The following is a 17590-nucleotide window of genomic DNA, read 5'->3' as shown; positions in this document are numbered from 1 at the left end:
GATTTACAATAAAAATTAGTTTATTCTTGATGTCATCTCACTCTGTATTTACACCATGTCCAAACTAACGATCGCATACTTGTTCGCGTTGCTTCTAATTCATTCGCCATATTTGAAATTTCTGTCTTATTAACGTATTCACAACCATGATCTAGCATATTTTCGTATTCGTCTATTTTCCCAATAAGATTTTTAGAAAAATTCACGATATCTTTCATATCCTCTTTACTTACAATATTATTTAAATCCTTTGATACAAGTAATTTTTGTAAAAGAGTAAGATATTGCTCGAATGAGAATATACTTAACCCTATAGTCAAACGTGTTTTCAAAGATAAGAGAATCTTTAATAACAAAAATTTGTAAGAATCATATTCTTGCTTGACCCATAATAGAGCTTTCAAAATATTAGAGACAATGTTAATTAAAAGAGTTACATATTGAGGATCACAATTTTCCAATCGTATTACGGTTTCTGTCAACCAAGAAAGTAATCCGTATCCTCGTATAAGTAAACGACATGATTTAGGAATTCTCGTGCTCGATTCAATTACTTCTAATATGAGTTTCTAAAATAAGGATTGCATATTATGAATCATAAACATTATGAAATTTATATAATTATTTTTAATCCGTTGGAAATATTTTTTTGGTTTACCTTCGTTTTTATATCTGATAACAAGCAAGTAAAAAAATCTAATAGCATCTTGTATAGCATGCATTTACATGCAATCTCTACATCCCTTTCCGTTTTGATACCATCACGAATAGTTTCTAAAATCCAATGTCGATGTTCCTTATGATGAACATCAGAACTATGAAATAATTGTAATAATTCCGGTATTGTGTTTAAGTCTAATGCTGGCTTGGCCATAAGAAAATTATGAAGTGGCAAATAAAGGGGATTTAATGGCTGAGTAGCTGTTATAGATGTTCTGGCTAAAAATGTAGATACTAAACAAATTATATGCATATCTTGCAAATTAATTTCTGTTGATAATATTCCGTTACGTAAGGAATCGATAAGTCGCATCCAAAGAACTTTTTCTTTGAAACTGCAATAAACATAAAAATAAAATTATATCAATATAAAATATGTAAAATAATCATTAATCGATATATATATATATATATATATATATATATATATATATATATATATATATATATAGTTGGAATAATATACCTTGATGATTCAAGATGAAAATAATATCTTGAAATAACAGTATATGCCGCCATACGAACTTCGCTATGATTGCTACTACATGCCATTAAGATAAGAGCCAAAGCTCCGCTCTGTGTTATTTTATAGCATGGTACGATATTATTATCCGATAGTAAGTAACACAATAAAGGTAAGTAGAATGCTGGGTCATAAATATCACCTGCATTATACAGTTCACTACTCTGTATGTAAGATTATATATCAATATAGTTATCCGATACATGATTTTATAATGTTCACATATTCTATATCAATAATTTCAACATAAAAAACGTACCTGTAATGATCTATTTATTGGATAATATTTGATAGTATTTTCGACCATTTCTTTCTCAAATAATGCTAATACTTCAAAAGTAGAAGGTTGCCTCCAAAGTGCAGTGCTTACATCACCTTTGACACTATAATGTATTGCCGCTGCATTACCCCACAAATATGGACGGTATTCGTTAATTTTAATATTATTACGTTCATAATATTGTAGTATCTAAAAAAATCTATTTTGTTTACTACAAATAAAAACTTATATACATCTATTAGTATAATTATTTAGTAATAACACAATTTAGTAATAACAAAAAAAATTAATTTCTTACAAGCAAAATAAGTTGATCTGTTTCAGAGAGGGTAGCACCATAAGCTGCTAAATAAAGTGGTATATGTGATGATATCATTACAGACTTGTTTTTCTGAATGAGAATCCATAGCAAGTGTATTATATCTCCTAAAAGTTTATAATACAATATGAAAAATAATATTTTATATACATACACACACAAATTTTTAGAAAAAGAATTGAAAAGAATTATATTTACTTTTTATTATAGAAGATTTTAACATGGTATTAACAAATTCGGAATGAGAAGTCATCATTTCAAATATCGTCTTAGCATAATCGTTATTGCTGTCATCTTTACATATCACATCACATAATGTGCATAGAGTTTTTAATATTGGTAGATATGTTTTGTTATCTTTCGTTAATGAGAATCCTAACTTCAGCGAAAAACGGATAAATTGAGGCCAAGAATGATTTCTACATAAATCTTCAAATATAAAATCATTCTTTTTTTCTTTTAAATGATTGATTGTACTATTCAGTTTTTCACATAAAAGTGTTAGCTTCTCTATATTTTTACATTCCTTTTTTAATGTTAATGTAATTATGTGAAAAAGTATTTGAACAAAATTCATTATTACTTGAATATCATCTTCCTCTAAAAGTGCATATTTGTAATATAAACTCTTCAATAGGTGTATATAACATGTATGAACCATGTTTAATTGATCACCAATTTGTAGGACAGTGTAGCATATATTTTTACATGTTTCTAAATCTAACAAATATATAACATATAAATATAACATATAATTATATAATTAAAATATATGCAATCAAACATACTTACCAAATGAATTGTCAATTATATAACAAATAACATTCATATTTTCTTCTATCCACTTTTTAGATTCTGCGGGATGTGATATATAATGTAATATCTCATCCTTATAAGAATCACTTAATTTTTTTATTAAATCTTCTTTCCATTCATATTTCAAATTATTTTCTATTATAGATAATAAGTATGTATTTTCTTTCATATTTTCATATTTAAGTGCATATTGTATAAATGAAGGTAAAAATGTTACATTTCTGCTGAGTAAAAATGAGATCAATTGTGCATTTGTATCTTCAATGTTTTTTCTCAAAACTGATTTAAATACATCTGCAAAGAAAACTTTGTTTTAAATGTATTTATATTTATAATAAAAATATATTTTCATAAATATAACTTACTTGTATCAATAGCAGCAATATTATGAGGGAAATAATATAGATATTCTCGTAAAGCTGTTTCCCATAGATTAATATCTGATACATGATGTTGTTTCAAAAAGATCAAATATGAAAATGCTTTCTTAACAAAGTGTGTATCTAATTTTGATACTTCAGAATGAACAAATCTGATTTCTTCATTGCATAGAAGTTGCAATAATTTTGGAAAAATGTATCCACATATTGATAAACTAGATGTATTTTTTAACATAAACATATTTTTTTCCACTTTTGACAATGTAGTAAGCAAATCTACAATATCTTCTGCAGTAAGTTGCAATTGTTCCAGTAACATAATAATGTTTTTATATGAGGAAATATATTGAACATGACTTTCATGTACTACTTTTTCTATTTGTATTATAGCCTTGTTTTTATATGGTGTAAGTAAATCAATTATAGACAACTTATATTCATCAATTACTATTTGACAAATATCAACAATTAAATTTATTATTGTACTTCCAATAGCGCTCTCATCACGATAGAAAGAAAAATATTGTAAAATTACCGGATGACTAAAAATTGTTTTTACAAAATTTTGTACAAATGTAGAATTATCTTCAATCATAATGGTATTTGCTATATTTAATAAACATATTATGACTCTTTTATAATTATTAAATTTAACTTCATTTAAATCATTTTTACGAATATCATGTGTGAAATAAAATGTAATCATTTTTTGCAGTACTATAATTTCATATGTTGATAAGGAATGATTTATTGTTACTTCTTCATTTTCATATTTAAAAATTAATATAATATCTCCGGTGAACAGTTTGTTCAATTCTATTGTAGAATTTTTCATTAATGCTTTACTTAATTTGTGCATAATATTCATAGATGAAAATATTTTTGGTATACTTATAGGATTACTATTGGAACACCAACTAAGTAAATATTTTTCTGCTTGTAAATCTTGAATATCCGTAATCAAATATATTAAAGGTTCTGGATTAACTTGATAATGTAGTGTATGTACTAATATATAAGAAACATATTGTAATAAGACAGAAGTAGAAGCCATTTTTAATTTATGAATTGCACAACATAAAATAGGTGAAATAGATGTAGCTGATTGCATATACAACTTTTTAATATTCTTGTCCTTTTCTTTTCTATCTTCGATAGTATAAAGTTCGTATAATATATTTTTCAATGTATTAGCATTTATTACCTCATCGAAATTAGCAGCTTCTTCTGCCGTTATTATCATATTTACATACTTATCCATATGTTTATTAGTAGTTTTAACGAGCTTTATAAGCCAATTTACTACCTCTGTTTTGTCCACAGAATTATGTATATTGCATAAACCATTAATCCATATGTCCATTTGTTCATGACATCCTTCAAATATTCCTGTTACATTTAATAACGTTTTGATAGTTGCTTTTGCATATGAAGAAATCATAGATGAATGTTCATTTAGAAGAAGACTAAGAAATAAAAATGTTTCTACAAATGTCGTTTTAGATGGTGCAAATTCAGATGAATCTAAGGCAAGCAAAAACTGTATTGCCTTAATCCTTAAAATAATTAATTCATCATTATCCACATCATATAAATTATTTAATCCAGAAAACAATAAATTGGGTTGTATATCCAATGTTATATCCAAAAGTTCTGGACATATATCATTATATATATGAAGCACATTTAAAATTGTAGAAAAATGGTTTTGTTTAGATGGCTCAGATAAACAATTATCTTCTAGTAAATTATTTACATCTGTAGTTATAGTAAAAGCATCAGTCCATACTTTTAATATTGTGTTTAAATTAGGTACAGTCTTTATGATGTAATCCATCACACTATTTTTTACTTCAAATATATTCATATTATACGATTTTGTAGCTAATAAATACTTCTTCATCTGATTTATCATACTTAAAAGTAATTCCATAGCTTCATGCCGTACAATAATACTAGAATGATTTAAAGATGGTATAATTGCAGCTTTCATTAATAATGACGGCACACATAATGATCCTATGGCATTGGTCAATTGAGATATATTTAATTCAGGGGAACATGTTTTCAAACACATGTCCATATCTACTGTTTCAATTATCTGTTTAACAAATGTCATAACAGAAATCCACTTTTTAGATACTCTAGGTTCTAGATAAGATTCTAAATAGCTTAATTGTGATCGTATCAAACTTGGACAAGCAGCCATTATCTTTACAACTAAATCTGATGGTTTTACATGTTCCCAATGGCGATCTAAGCTCTGAAGAACAGTATTTATCAATTGATTATTATGTTTGTCACGTGAAGTACCAATGGTACGATCATGAAAAATTATACCATGTCGATGAGATGTGAGCAAAGTGATTAGAAAATTATGTACTATATTAGTAACAAGCTCTTTTTCTTCTGCAGGGACATCTTTTGTAACAGTTTTATTACGTTTTCCCTTAGACCAGTTATTTGGTCCTTTCCAATTATAAAGAGAAACCAAACTTTGAACGATAGGTGTACAAAAAACATACAATTTTAATGTTTTACTAATACCGGGGTTTTCTAAAATATATTTTTTTATACTAGCCAATACTAAATTGATAATTTCTGGTTTATCATAAATCAATCCAGGAAAAATGCTAGTAAGTACATCTCGTTTATCTAATAACGATTTAATAACTGTAATATTTCCTTCTATTAAAAATGCAAGAATGAAGTGAATGTAACATGTTCTTACATTTTCTGGATCTGATGGTTTTACATGGTGTAAAAGAGATTCTATGACTTTAGGTTGAAAAGATAAATGAGCTACCAGTTCTCTAGGAAGAGTTCCACCTAAGGATACAATTGCTGTAAGCAATTTCAAAACTACTTTATGCTGTTTAGCATTACTTTGAGTAGACAGCATCGAATATACAGAAGACAAATGTGAATTAATTAAATGACGACATGCCTCTTCTGCACTTGGTAGATTCTGAGGAAAATTTGTCAGAATCTTCATAATTAAAATATTTATTGCTGTGAACACTGTAGCAGCTTTGCTGATATTCTTGTTATCAGAGTTATCTAACAATCGCAATACTTCAAGAATATTTCCACCAGCAAGTAAATATTCAGAAGCCAAATCTTTTTTTTTATTTTCTGTACATATAGTTATAAATGTTTTTAATTCATCAAAACCATTGGGAGAAGTAAAAGCTTTCCTAAAATATTTCCCAGATAGTCCTTTTGTCTTAACTTTAACAACTTTTTCATCAGAAATCTCATTTTCGTTTTCTTTAATTTCAATAGAAGTTTTATCGTTCTTCTCAGTTATATCATTCGTATGTATTTTTGAAAGTTTACGTCTTTTCTTTTTAGGTCGTTCAATAGAGTTTTCATTCTGAATAATAGTGTCTTTTGAATTTGTTTCATCAACACCATTTATTCGTTCATTTTCTACACCATTTATAATAGAAGATCTATTCCTTTTTCGTTTCTTTCGTCCATTACTGGCACTTATTATTTCTGTAGCACTCTTTATCTCAATAGTCACTGGTGACATTATTTTTAGTTTTTCTTATATACTATCTATTTTTTATAATAGTACCTTAAAACAATTTTGGACCCAAACACTCATCTTTAGGTATCATAACCTATCCAAACGCAATACCACGTGTAATACCATATTGAAGTTATCATATAATAGAAAAGGATTCAATATTGCCAATAGATTATAAAATTTCCGAACATTTTTTAATAATCATATATATATATAACTTTTTTAATTGAATAAACCCAGATTTGTATGTACATATATCTAAATTAAAACATATATATATATATATATATAATTTATTGATAATTTGTAATAAATTTTAAAAACTGTATTAGCGCGGGCAAATCAAATCGCACCAATCACGATACTTTGATATTTTTTACTTTCGATTATTTATACTTTCGATCAAATTTTTGAATTATTTAAACGATTTGAAACATGCTCGAAGTGTACCAAACTAATATTTAAATAATTATTTATTCTCGTCTAATTAGCATTAAAATTTGAATTCTCGATAAGTGGCATATTATCCTAGTATCGAAAATTTTTTGAATAGTCACCGTTAGCCCGCGGGTCTTTAAATGCTACAACCTTTACGTGCATATTTCAATGTATTTTCAAAATCTTTTCAATCAAAGTTTGACTAAACATTAAAGTACTGATTCTTTACATTGCTAATTTCTTACTAAAAGCAAGATTTTATCAATTATTTGATAAGTTATTAGTGAATATATATATTTATATATCATTTTTATCAAAATTAAAACATTATTTCTTTCGCACACTATCTTATGCGCTAAAGGGATGTAACCTACATAAACTAATTTATACAATGATACGATAGACGCATGACGGACACAGTGTTCCCAATCCATTAGCATTTGTAGTTCATATTTTGTCCGTGAAGTCACATATGTTTCGAGTATAGTGGCGGTGAATAACCCGCCAGTTTATTATATCTGTTAATTAATCTAATTAAATTTTTTATCAAATTTTTCTCCTTATCTGTTTTTAATTATTTCTCTACGTACTTGTATATTATAAACGTGTAGTATATTTTATTTCCCCAATAATAAGTAATATATTTGTATATATATATATAGATATATTATATTTATTATGATGTATTAATTCGTGACATTATGTTAAAACCGGCATGGATAATTTGTTTGATCCTTCAAACATATTATGTTACAAATGTAATTGCATCGACAGGAGACAGATCGCAGATTTACAATCAGTGTCTTATGAAATATCGTATTAATCATTGTAAAGATGGTACGTATTTAAAATATTGTAACTTATTTTATTCTTATAATTCATTTGATTTATAATTAAAATTAATTATGAAGATACTTGATAAAGCATCTTTTTTAACATTTGTGTTATTTGTTTTATTTGATTAGGTTTTAATTATATAGAAAATGAACTTCCACTAAAAATTTCAATAGAACATTTTCTAAACATAACATGTTATTAATATCCCAGTATTATAAAATATTGATTTATATCTTTCAATGCTTTCTTTCCGTACAGATACTACTTTTATTAATCCACCATCTCTATTCCTTTCGTTATTATCATGGTCTTGCATTGAAGATTGTAAATATATTTGCATGTGGCATACAGTTGAATATTTTGTAAATCATGGTTTGACAGTGCCACAGTTTTATGGAAAAGTGAGTCATAAAAGTTATTAATAAAAAATATGAATCATGTAATTTCTATTTATAAAACTAAAAATTATATAATAAAACTATATGTATATTTTACCATAGTGGCCATTTATACGTATTTTTGGATGTCAAGAACCAGCTTCTGTTTTATTTTCAATATTTAATTTCTATGCTCATTGGGTATTATATTGGAAATTTAAAAGAAAAATAAATTCAAAATATCCTATGTTCTATGTTTGGTCATATTTTAGTTTTGTGAGTATTTGGACATTATAATAATATAGAAATATTATAAAAAAAGTTTATATAATTAATGTAATATAGTTGATCTTTAGATTTGTTTAAATGGATGGTTTTGGTCTACAATATTCCATGCACGTGACACAGACTTTACAGAAGTAATGGATTATTCATGTGCATTTGCTATTGTACTGACATTATTATATTGTATGTCATTAAGGTAAAATTTATATATATATATATTATAAAAGTACTTTAATTCTGTAGTTATAAATAGAGTGTATAATCGAAATTTTTTATTGATTATAGAATGACATACAAACATACCAAAACTTTTATTATACTTACTTGTTGTTATATTAGTATTTTATATGCGCATCTAACACACTTATGGTCTGGAACAATTAACTATGGATACAACATGAAATTTAATATAGTAATAGGTAACATCAACTTATGTAATCATATAACTAAATAATGTATTTACATCTATAATTGTAATATTTTACAACTATAGGTTTTTTAACTTTTGTAATAACAATGTCATGGTGGTACCATGTCAGTCATGAAGTACCTCACGCATATCTCATTGGTTGGTTTAATATCTTAGCAGTTCTTGTTACTTTATTAGAAGTGCTTGATTTTTCACCAATATTTTGGATTTTTGATGCTCATTCTTTATGGCATGGATTTACAGCTCCACTTACTATTTTGTTATATAGGTATAAAAATATTATATATAAATAATTAAAGTAAAAAATAATATAGAACTTCTAATTTATTAATTCTTTTTGCAGGTTCATAACTTTAGACTGTTTATATTTAAAGACATATGACAACAAAACAATATTAAATATGCATCATATCCATTGATTTAGTCAAAATATCAGTGGTGCTTCTTTTTTAGTGAAATGAAATCATTTAATGTTAATTTTTTTCTGCATAAATATATAACAGTTACATTTTCTATACAGTGCAATATAAAATATCGATAAAGTTATTTCTTGTCTTTAAATATTCATTATATTTTTAATAAATAAGTACCAGAATTAGCATTTGTTTATAAGCATGTATATTAGTATTTTAAATGGCAGTTTAACTTATATAGGCAGTATCTCCAAGTCTTGACACATAATGAGCTTCTACAATTTATATAACATTAACCCTTTTTACAGTTTCAATATACAATGCGTTTATATATCACGCTTCCTTAGATCATCTTTTTTGAATCAAAAGGATTAATGTATCATACCATAAGTGATGCTTTCATCATTTCATTATTCTCTTTTCTAGTATACTCTCATTGTTGAGGATTCTCTATTCAAGGAATGTGTTACAACATGTGTATTACATATGTAACTGGAATTCATAATTATTTTTGTATCAAAATGATGATTAAAAAATATTGATAAATTATATAAGATAAATTTTAATCTATCTACACACCATTCATTTTTTAATAAAAGTATAAATATTTAATTTATAAGTTCATGATTTATATGTGCGAGCATTCATTGCATTTTAACTTATATGAAAATAAGTATCAATATTATAAAAGTTTCAAAATTGACCTTATGAATCTACTTAATCAATTAAAAACAGTATATATATTTAAAATTATAATGACTATGTAAATCTTAAAGTACTATTTGTTTTATTTGTAAATATTAAAAAAAAACTGGAAAAATTTAAAAGCACGTTTATCACTTATTTATGTTTCAATAATTTGCACAGTGTTAAGATGAACTTCAAAACAAAAAAGTTTCTAATAGAAGTTACATCTTCCCTTCTACTCATCTATTTTCTTTTTTTTTTTTTTTTTTTTTTTTTGAATATTATTAAAATATTTCATATGTTTTACATAAAATTTTTAAACTCATAAAATAATTATATGAACACATTGGAAGAAATAATTCATATAAATTGATATCAAATTTCCTTTTGTATAATATAAATTTACCTTACGAAAATATATAGCACTTTTTTATAAAAGTATTATCAATAACGATAATAACATATAATGATACTACCGATTATAAATTTATATTAATCTATAGGGCAATATCATTATACGAAGCAATACGGAATTAATGAAAAAATTTTTATTTATATGTCATTTTATCTAAACCGTCAATTTCTTTTAAATAAGGCAATATGTAACTTTTTTATAATAATCTATTATTATAATAATATCCATTATTATAATAATATACTATATACTTCTGATAACATGGCAAAGAAAAGCGACTTTACATACTGTAAATATGTCCTTACATACATTATTACTCCATGCATACACGTATGCACACTTAATATTATTTAAGTAAATAAATGTTGCTATTAGCATTATTTTGTAGCAGTCTTCATTATAGACCTAATATTATAATTCAAACAATGATTTAAAATGATGATGTATAATTTCTGCTTTATTATTAAAGCATGATTGTAAACATATTCCTGATGATAAAAAATAAGTAATTTAAATTTCCTTCAACTGAGATAAATTAAGTGATAAATTAACAGCAGCTATCGTAATATGATCTATCAAAATAAAAATACTATGTCAATATAAATATGTAAATACATATACTATATATAAAAGTATATCTTTTAAGAATAGTGCTAACACTATTATGGAAAAAAGTAAACTTTTAAAAAGAGGTCATTATCACAATTTTTTTTTTTTAATTGTATATATGTACTCTTTGCTGCTTCTGTTATACACATAGTGTATGTAAAAAATTTATAAACAGCCTTAATGTCATTTCAAAGCTGCTGTCAGCTATTGGTTCTTTATCTCCATAAGTACTGAACATAAGTATTGTGACAATTCATCAAAGCCACATCGTAAGTATTCTTTGTTTTTCTTTTTTTCTTTTTTTTTTTTTTTTTTTAGTGTTTAAATAAAGCTTCATTTTCTGGATTTTCTTCTCTGTGCTTTTCGAGATTACCAGATAAAGTAGGATCCGGTCGTCTTCGTTTAAAGAATCCTAACTTTCGAAGTACTAGTGTAAGTAAAATGAATAGTAGTAGACCTGCAACTACTGCTACTATGATTATCCAAATAGGAACAGGCTCTACATCCTGTTGATCCAGAGGATCTGGATATGCAATTGTTTCAGCCTAGAAAATAAATATAAATATAAAATATTTTCAAATAAAAATAAAATTAATGAATGATTCAAAAACAATACGTATTCTTACAATTGCATGATCGTCTTTTAAATTTTCTTGTTGTATCACGACATTAGGGGGTATAATTATTCTTGCATTCGAACCTATCTTTACCATATCTACTTTTGGATAATCTTCTACTAATGTTGAATTCCAAAGTCTAAAAAAATTTAAATGTACTTATTATTAAAGATTATATTGTTTTCCCCCATAAAAACGTGCGGTATACATTATACTATCTGGATTTTACCTTGCTTTGACAGTTATAATTGCTTCTTGCTTCCGTTGCAAATTATATATAATACACGTTATATCAAAACATTTTGCAGTTCCCGCTTTACAATTCTGTAAAATAAATATAGTTTAAAATAATATATTTATATACAATAAATTAATGTTTTAATTAATACCTACCATAGAAACTATATAATGTTTATGACCATCTTTATCAATAATTGTTCGAGTATTAACAACTTTTTCTGTATCTCGTTTCATTCTTATATGATTAGTATGATTGTACAAAATAGGAGGTGATGTAGATGGTGTTGGAAAAATTGTATCCAAGTCTTCAAAATTAACAGAATCTTGTAATTTTAATGGATTAACTGAATGACCCGGTGGAAGTGTACATTCTCCTTCACCTAGGGCTACACAAATTTTTTATTTATTGTAGATTGAAATTAAAACAATTTAAAAATAATTTATATATATATATATATATAGAGAGAGAGAGAGAGAGAGAGAGAGAAAGCAAGGATATATAATTAAAAGAATATAATCACCTTGTACAGTTGGCAATTCTTCTAAATACAATAGCCATTTACCATGAGATTTGTCATTTGCAACTTCGTATGGCCACGAAATTCGCACTTCTACACTACTTACTTTCCATGGTCCTTCATTAAATACTTCATAAGTATGTGAAACTTTAGGTCCTATTTCACTTAAGTGTTTTATAGCTGATTCGCCAATAACTGGTCCACCATAAAATGCCCATTGAGTTTTTGCACTTCTGTAAAATGAATAAATAAATATTAATATAAAGTAAATCATAAATATATAATAAATAAGCAGGTTAAAAAAAGCATACATACCCTTTTATTGATAATTCAGCTCTTTTTAGCACTGTAGCTTGTAAAAGAGTAGGTTTCTTCTCAGTCACTTCTTTAGATGTTGAATTAGCAAAAATCACAAAATCTAATAATGATTCATTATCCTCTAAACCTTTAGGGTCAAATCTCACCTGTATGTTTACCATTTTGTCTTTCTTAAATGGATTGCCAATTGAACAGGCTACTAATGTTGCATTGTATAAATTGCAGATTACAGAATCGTTGCTTTTACTGGCAATATAATTTAAATTCTGTGAATGAGTTATAAAAAGTTGTGCTTCATAGGCAGATTCACCAACATTAGTTACATTAACTTCAACCACTACTTCTTCTCTTTCACCAAGAAGTAATTCGTAAAAATTAGGTTTAACAGATGACACTGCAAATAATTAAAACATATAATAATTTTTTTTTACGAACAAAGATGACCAAAACACAAAATAGATAACGACGATCTTAAAGATAAAATACAAACCTGATAAATTTAAATGAGCATATACTTGTAGATCACTTTCACAAATATCATTCTCTCCGCAATCTTTTTGAAATGTTGCTTCAAATATGCGAGCTGCTTCTTGTTGATTAAGAATAGGATAATTTTTTATGTCAGGCAAGGGATCTCCTTCGTTACGCATCATTGGTTCTTCTTGTATCAACGAATAATTTAAACGAAACTTAATGGGTGATTGGATGTCACGTGTGTTTTCCTTCAAAAATTATTTTTATATCAGCTTTTCTTTTAAATATTTTATAAGCATATTTTTATTTAGTAAAATATCCTACCTTTAAGTATACGATTTCCGTTTGACAATGTATCAATTTTGTTGTATCTAGAGTAACCGTACGATTAACATAATGAGGACGTGTGTTACCAATACCAAACCAAACTCTAGAAAACTTTTTTACACCGGAATAAGTTTCAGCTTCTATATAATAATTTAATCGTAAATTTTGCATGTCTTCTTCTTTAACCAAAGATTCTGTTTTACAACATGCTTCAAACGAAAAGCTGAAAAATATAAGTTCATTTTCTTAATCATAATTTATACTCATATACATATACATAATACACACCATGTATGATTTGCATCAGGACGTGCTGTGCATCCTAATTTATTAGGATCTATAGGATCTATCTTGTCTTGATATGTTCCATCTTTTTTAAGATAGCTAATGTATGTAGTAATATCAATGATCTTTTTTGAGCGAAGAAGTATAGCAGCATCGTCTTCATAAGCACCAACCAATAAATCAGGGTAACCATTTTGATCCATATCAATTCCCCCACTTAATGAATATCCGAAGGTACGTAATGGTACTGGAGTATCCTCTGAATGAATGATCTATAAAAAAATTTTTTTTAGAATATCAAGTTCTATATTCAACTGCTTTTAATCGCTTTAAATACTTGTGATGGCGTCGTGATAATTCCATTTTTAGATCCAAGATATATGTAGACAGTTCCTTTCCCTTCATAAGGAGCACCAATAGCAATATCTTCATAGCCATCTTTGTTTAAGTCTCCCAAATTAGTTAATGCAAATCCAAATCTATAATTAAATTTCACGTATATTATTTTTTTTTTTTATATTATATACGAAATAATTATATAATTAGTCACAAACCTTGATTCTTCGCGTCCGACTAATTTAACGGGCTTACATTTATCATTATCTTTAATATTTTTACATAGCATAGTATAAATATAAACAGCTCCGCCTTCTGCTTTATTAAAATAAAATGGTGCTGCTACAATTAAATCTGTAATTCTTAAATAAACGATTAAATATAATCATTTTGATAATAATACAAATAATATTTAGTATATTATAATAATAAATATTCTTACTTGTCTCCATTGACATCTGCAGAAGTAATTTCATACCCAAAACTTGAAGCAAATTGTTCACCGCTTAAGATTAAAGCAACATCCATATCAGGTTTAATGTCTTTTCTTGTGAGAATGACAACTTGTCCTGTTCCTTTTGAACGCGGAGCTCCAGCTGCATATGATAAACCATTTCCAAAGAAGTTACCCACAGCTACTGACATACCTAGAAAATTGATTTATAATGTAAAAGAAATAATTCAAAGACTGATAAACAATAAAAATCATACATTTGTACCAACCTAAGTAACTATATTTGTTAACAGGTGAGGAATCTTGCATTGGAACATTATAAACAGTATTGTCCCTATTTAAAAATTCATCAGATACAGTAAAAAGATACAATGTTCCCTTCCATGTATGTGGTCCAGGTGTACCAATGACCACACGATCCTCAGATGTTAATACTCCACTTGTACCAGCTTGACAATATCCAAATTGTTCATGTGCTCTATAGGAAGAAAATAAAACAACAACATATAAAACAATACGATTTACTGTTACCATATATCTTACTTATTAGTGGGTTTTCCTGAGCAAGGTTTTTTTAAATCTTGATACTTTAAATCCTGAGTCAATATATAGCACTGACCCTGTCCCCATCGAGAGTCCGCAGTTTTAACTATGTGTCGATGAGCACATACCTTTAATGGAATGTATTAGTAAAAACGTGTTGTTAGTTACATTACAGGATGATGTATAGTGATGTATAATATAAAGTGCTATAACACACACCATTACTTTGCCACCTACACCCTGACTACGAACTGTGACTCCTAACCATTGGTTATCTTTTATTTCATCCTTACCAGGAGGAACTAAATCATCAGAATCGAAACCTAGAAATAGAAACTTTAGGATAGTAACATAATCACAGTTTAATTTCAAAAATTCTGCATATACTGTTAATTTTTATGAATCAAAAGTCAAACCATAAAACATATTTCTTCTTTCAACTATGCAGTATACCTGCATAAAAAATCATATATCATTTTTTAAATTCAAATTTACATAGTATATGTGAAGCCTAAATAAGAATATTTTTAACCCATTAAAGACAATAGGAAATTATTATGGAATTATCATTAAAATTAATCATATGTTAGTACTTCACAATATCTATAAAGCAAAATATTTAATGTTATATATACACAATGATTTTTTTTAAATAGAGAAAAAATGATTAAATAATGATAATTGATTTATATTGAAATCAAAACTTTTTAAAGAAAATATTACAATGTTTACTTGAGCTGTTATAGTTAAAGGGAGTATTTATTTCTTGAGATAGAATAATCATAATGATTAAAGTATACTGCACTATAAATTATACAAAATATGTTTATTATTTTACATGCCACAGGTTGCAATAATTGTTAATAATGATATAATAGGTCATTGTAACAATTAATTATTTATAAAGTTATAACATATGTTATGATATTGTTATAATATTGATATAACATTTTACATGCATATATTTAATATATAAAGAGAAAGGAAGATAGACATATTAATCACAATAAAGATGAACATTACAGTTAATTTCATGCGAGTATTCCTATAAAAGCATTTTAAAAAAGTATTTATAAAAATATTGAAAAATATATACAAATTTTGAGAATTTCTCATTCAACCATTCTGTCACATCTGTTTTGTTTCACTTACTTGAATCATACAGACCACCTTCTGCTGCTGGTTAACCAAAACATGATTTAACAAAAAATAATCTTATTATACAGCTGACATAAAATAAAAATAATACTTTACAATATACATAGTACCACAGATTTACAAATAACATGCTTTATAAATTAATAAATAGTTAGACCACATACTAGCTATTATGTTTAAGTAGTACATGAGTATTCTTGCTACTATAAACATAATATATAATAGATTCTTTGAAATTTCCATCACCAATGATAAATGAACATTAAATGAATTATTGCTAGTTAATTATAAAAGAAATATAACAGAAGTTAAACATACTTGATCGTCCATCTGTGATAACTTGAATGCAATCCCTTGTGTATGTGGTTAATGGACATTGCCATAATGCACCTGATCTATTTGTTTCAGGTTGTTTATTTTGATCTAATGGAGCGCCAATTAACATCCTATAAAATATAAATTATAATAAATTGTTAACAAATTATATACAGCTGTGTATTAAATATACAGCTGTGTCTCTACTAATTTCAATATATGAAAAAAGTATTTATTTATATAATTTAAAAAAAATTAATATTAATTGTTAATAATGTATTACAGAGAACACATAAATTTTATTAGATTAGACAAAAATAATTGATAATATCATGTTTACATTTACATCTTATCTCATTTCTTATCTGAGTGTGCTTAAGTTTAAAGTAAGATGAGGAAGAGACATAAAACAATCTTGACTTAAATGTTTGTAATATTCTTGAAAATGACTAACCAACTTTTAGCTTTTTCAGTCCCATCCTCAGGAAGTTCTTGATGTTCAGCTACCGAATAACCAAAGTAGGAACCATTTAATCCTCTTTTAATAACAGGTATTCGTGCTTCCAAATTGAAAGCATTTATTGCCCAGACATTTAAAAAGGCCCATATCAATACGAACCACCTCATCTTAAGTTGTCAAACGCTCATGAGTGAATGTTATTTTTAAATTCTGTTGTAATGCTTTCTATGACCCTATTTTTATTACTTTCTTTATTCCCTTTCAACACAAATACCTTTAAAACTCTTATGAGATCCACCCATGCGACTGATACACCAATCGTACTTCATCACTTTACTATCCTGGAATATAAACAACCAGTAAGGTAAGTAAGGTTGATGTTTCATAACGGAAGTGTGACGCAATACACGTAAAGCACAATATTACAGCTAAAAAATTGTTTGAAACGTTAACCCTTATAAACATTTTGATATTTTCTATT

General features: G+C 26.4%; 3 protein-coding genes across 6 annotated transcripts; 1 reads left to right on the top strand and 2 right to left on the bottom strand.

Annotated features, from left to right (window-relative positions):
* Positions 1-2: 2 nt before the first annotated feature.
* On the bottom strand, positions 3-6849 carry LOC124421656 (nucleolar pre-ribosomal-associated protein 1). Its single transcript, XM_046957088.1, has 8 exons — positions 3024-6849; positions 2635-2952; positions 2041-2562; positions 1822-1949; positions 1503-1712; positions 1187-1407; positions 659-1055; positions 3-569 (listed from the first exon to the last, which is right to left on the bottom strand). The coding sequence occupies exons 1-8, from the start codon at positions 6574-6576 to the stop codon at positions 33-35; spliced, it is 5886 nt and encodes a 1961-aa protein (XP_046813044.1). The 5' UTR covers positions 6577-6849; the 3' UTR covers positions 3-32.
* A 599-nt stretch (positions 6850-7448) lies between these two features.
* Positions 7449-9902, top strand: LOC124421657 (post-GPI attachment to proteins factor 3). The gene is made up of 7 exons (XM_046957089.1): positions 7449-7848; positions 8107-8249; positions 8349-8501; positions 8582-8706; positions 8796-8929; positions 9004-9208; positions 9284-9902. The coding sequence occupies exons 1-7, from the start codon at positions 7713-7715 to the stop codon at positions 9357-9359; spliced, it is 972 nt and encodes a 323-aa protein (XP_046813045.1). The 5' UTR covers positions 7449-7712; the 3' UTR covers positions 9360-9902.
* A 577-nt stretch (positions 9903-10479) lies between these two features.
* LOC124421782 (integrin alpha-PS1) lies at positions 10480-17450 on the bottom strand. Of its 4 annotated transcripts, none has more exons than XM_046957386.1 (18): positions 17104-17450; positions 16653-16780; positions 16329-16355; positions 15396-15499; positions 15177-15304; positions 14903-15111; positions 14622-14826; positions 14398-14541; positions 14181-14322; positions 13847-14115; positions 13556-13781; positions 13248-13479; positions 12755-13151; positions 12443-12672; positions 12075-12307; positions 11911-12005; positions 11691-11820; positions 10481-11609 (listed from the first exon to the last, which is right to left on the bottom strand). In XM_046957386.1, the coding sequence occupies exons 1-18, from the start codon at positions 17274-17276 to the stop codon at positions 11379-11381; spliced, it is 3303 nt and encodes a 1100-aa protein (XP_046813342.1). In that variant the 5' UTR covers positions 17277-17450; the 3' UTR covers positions 10481-11378. The 4 variants fall into 4 exon arrangements, with proteins under 4 accessions (XP_046813346.1, XP_046813342.1, XP_046813343.1 ...); XM_046957387.1 differs by having other exon boundaries at positions 16329-16352; XM_046957389.1 differs by lacking the exon at positions 16329-16355 and having other exon boundaries at positions 10485-11609.
* Positions 17451-17590: the final 140 nt, after the last annotated feature.

Source organism: Vespa crabro, chromosome 2 (genome assembly GCF_910589235.1).
Source record: "Vespa crabro chromosome 2, iyVesCrab1.2, whole genome shotgun sequence".
NCBI classification, from domain to species: Eukaryota; Metazoa; Arthropoda; class Insecta; order Hymenoptera; family Vespidae; genus Vespa; species Vespa crabro.
The sequence above is the reverse complement of the archived record's forward strand: the minus strand, read 5'-3'. Positions and strand labels throughout refer to the sequence as shown.

What these genes read in the sequence shown, in the direction of transcription:
- LOC124421656 (XM_046957088.1), bottom strand. Translation starts at nt 6,576, where the DNA reads ATGTCACCAGTGACTATTGAGATAAAGAGTGCTACAGAAATAATAAGT. An exon ending in TATAATTGACAATTCATTTG is followed by an intron (nt 2,563 to 2,634) that starts GTAAGTATGTTT and finishes TATATTTGTTAG; the next exon opens with ATTTAGAAACATGTAAAAAT. An exon ending in CAATAAATAGATCATTACAG is followed by an intron (nt 1,408 to 1,502) that starts GTACGTTTTTTA and finishes TCTTACATACAG; the next exon opens with AGTAGTGAACTGTATAATGC.
- LOC124421782 (XM_046957386.1), bottom strand. Translation starts at nt 17,276, where the DNA reads ATGAGGTGGTTCGTATTGATATGGGCCTTTTTAAATGTCTGGGCAATA. An exon ending in GTGTAGGTGGCAAAGTAATG is followed by an intron (nt 15,305 to 15,395) that starts GTGTGTGTTATA and finishes ATTCCATTAAAG; the next exon opens with GTATGTGCTCATCGACACAT. An exon ending in GCTGAATTATCAATAAAAGG is followed by an intron (nt 12,673 to 12,754) that starts GTATGTATGCTT and finishes TTCATTTTACAG; the next exon opens with AAGTGCAAAAACTCAATGGG.
- LOC124421657 (XM_046957089.1), top strand. Translation starts at nt 7,713, where the DNA reads ATGTTAAAACCGGCATGGATAATTTGTTTGATCCTTCAAACATATTAT. An exon ending in TATTAATCATTGTAAAGATG is followed by an intron (nt 7,849 to 8,106) that starts GTACGTATTTAA and finishes CTTTCCGTACAG; the next exon opens with ATACTACTTTTATTAATCCA. An exon ending in TTATATTGTATGTCATTAAG is followed by an intron (nt 8,707 to 8,795) that starts GTAAAATTTATA and finishes TATTGATTATAG; the next exon opens with AATGACATACAAACATACCA.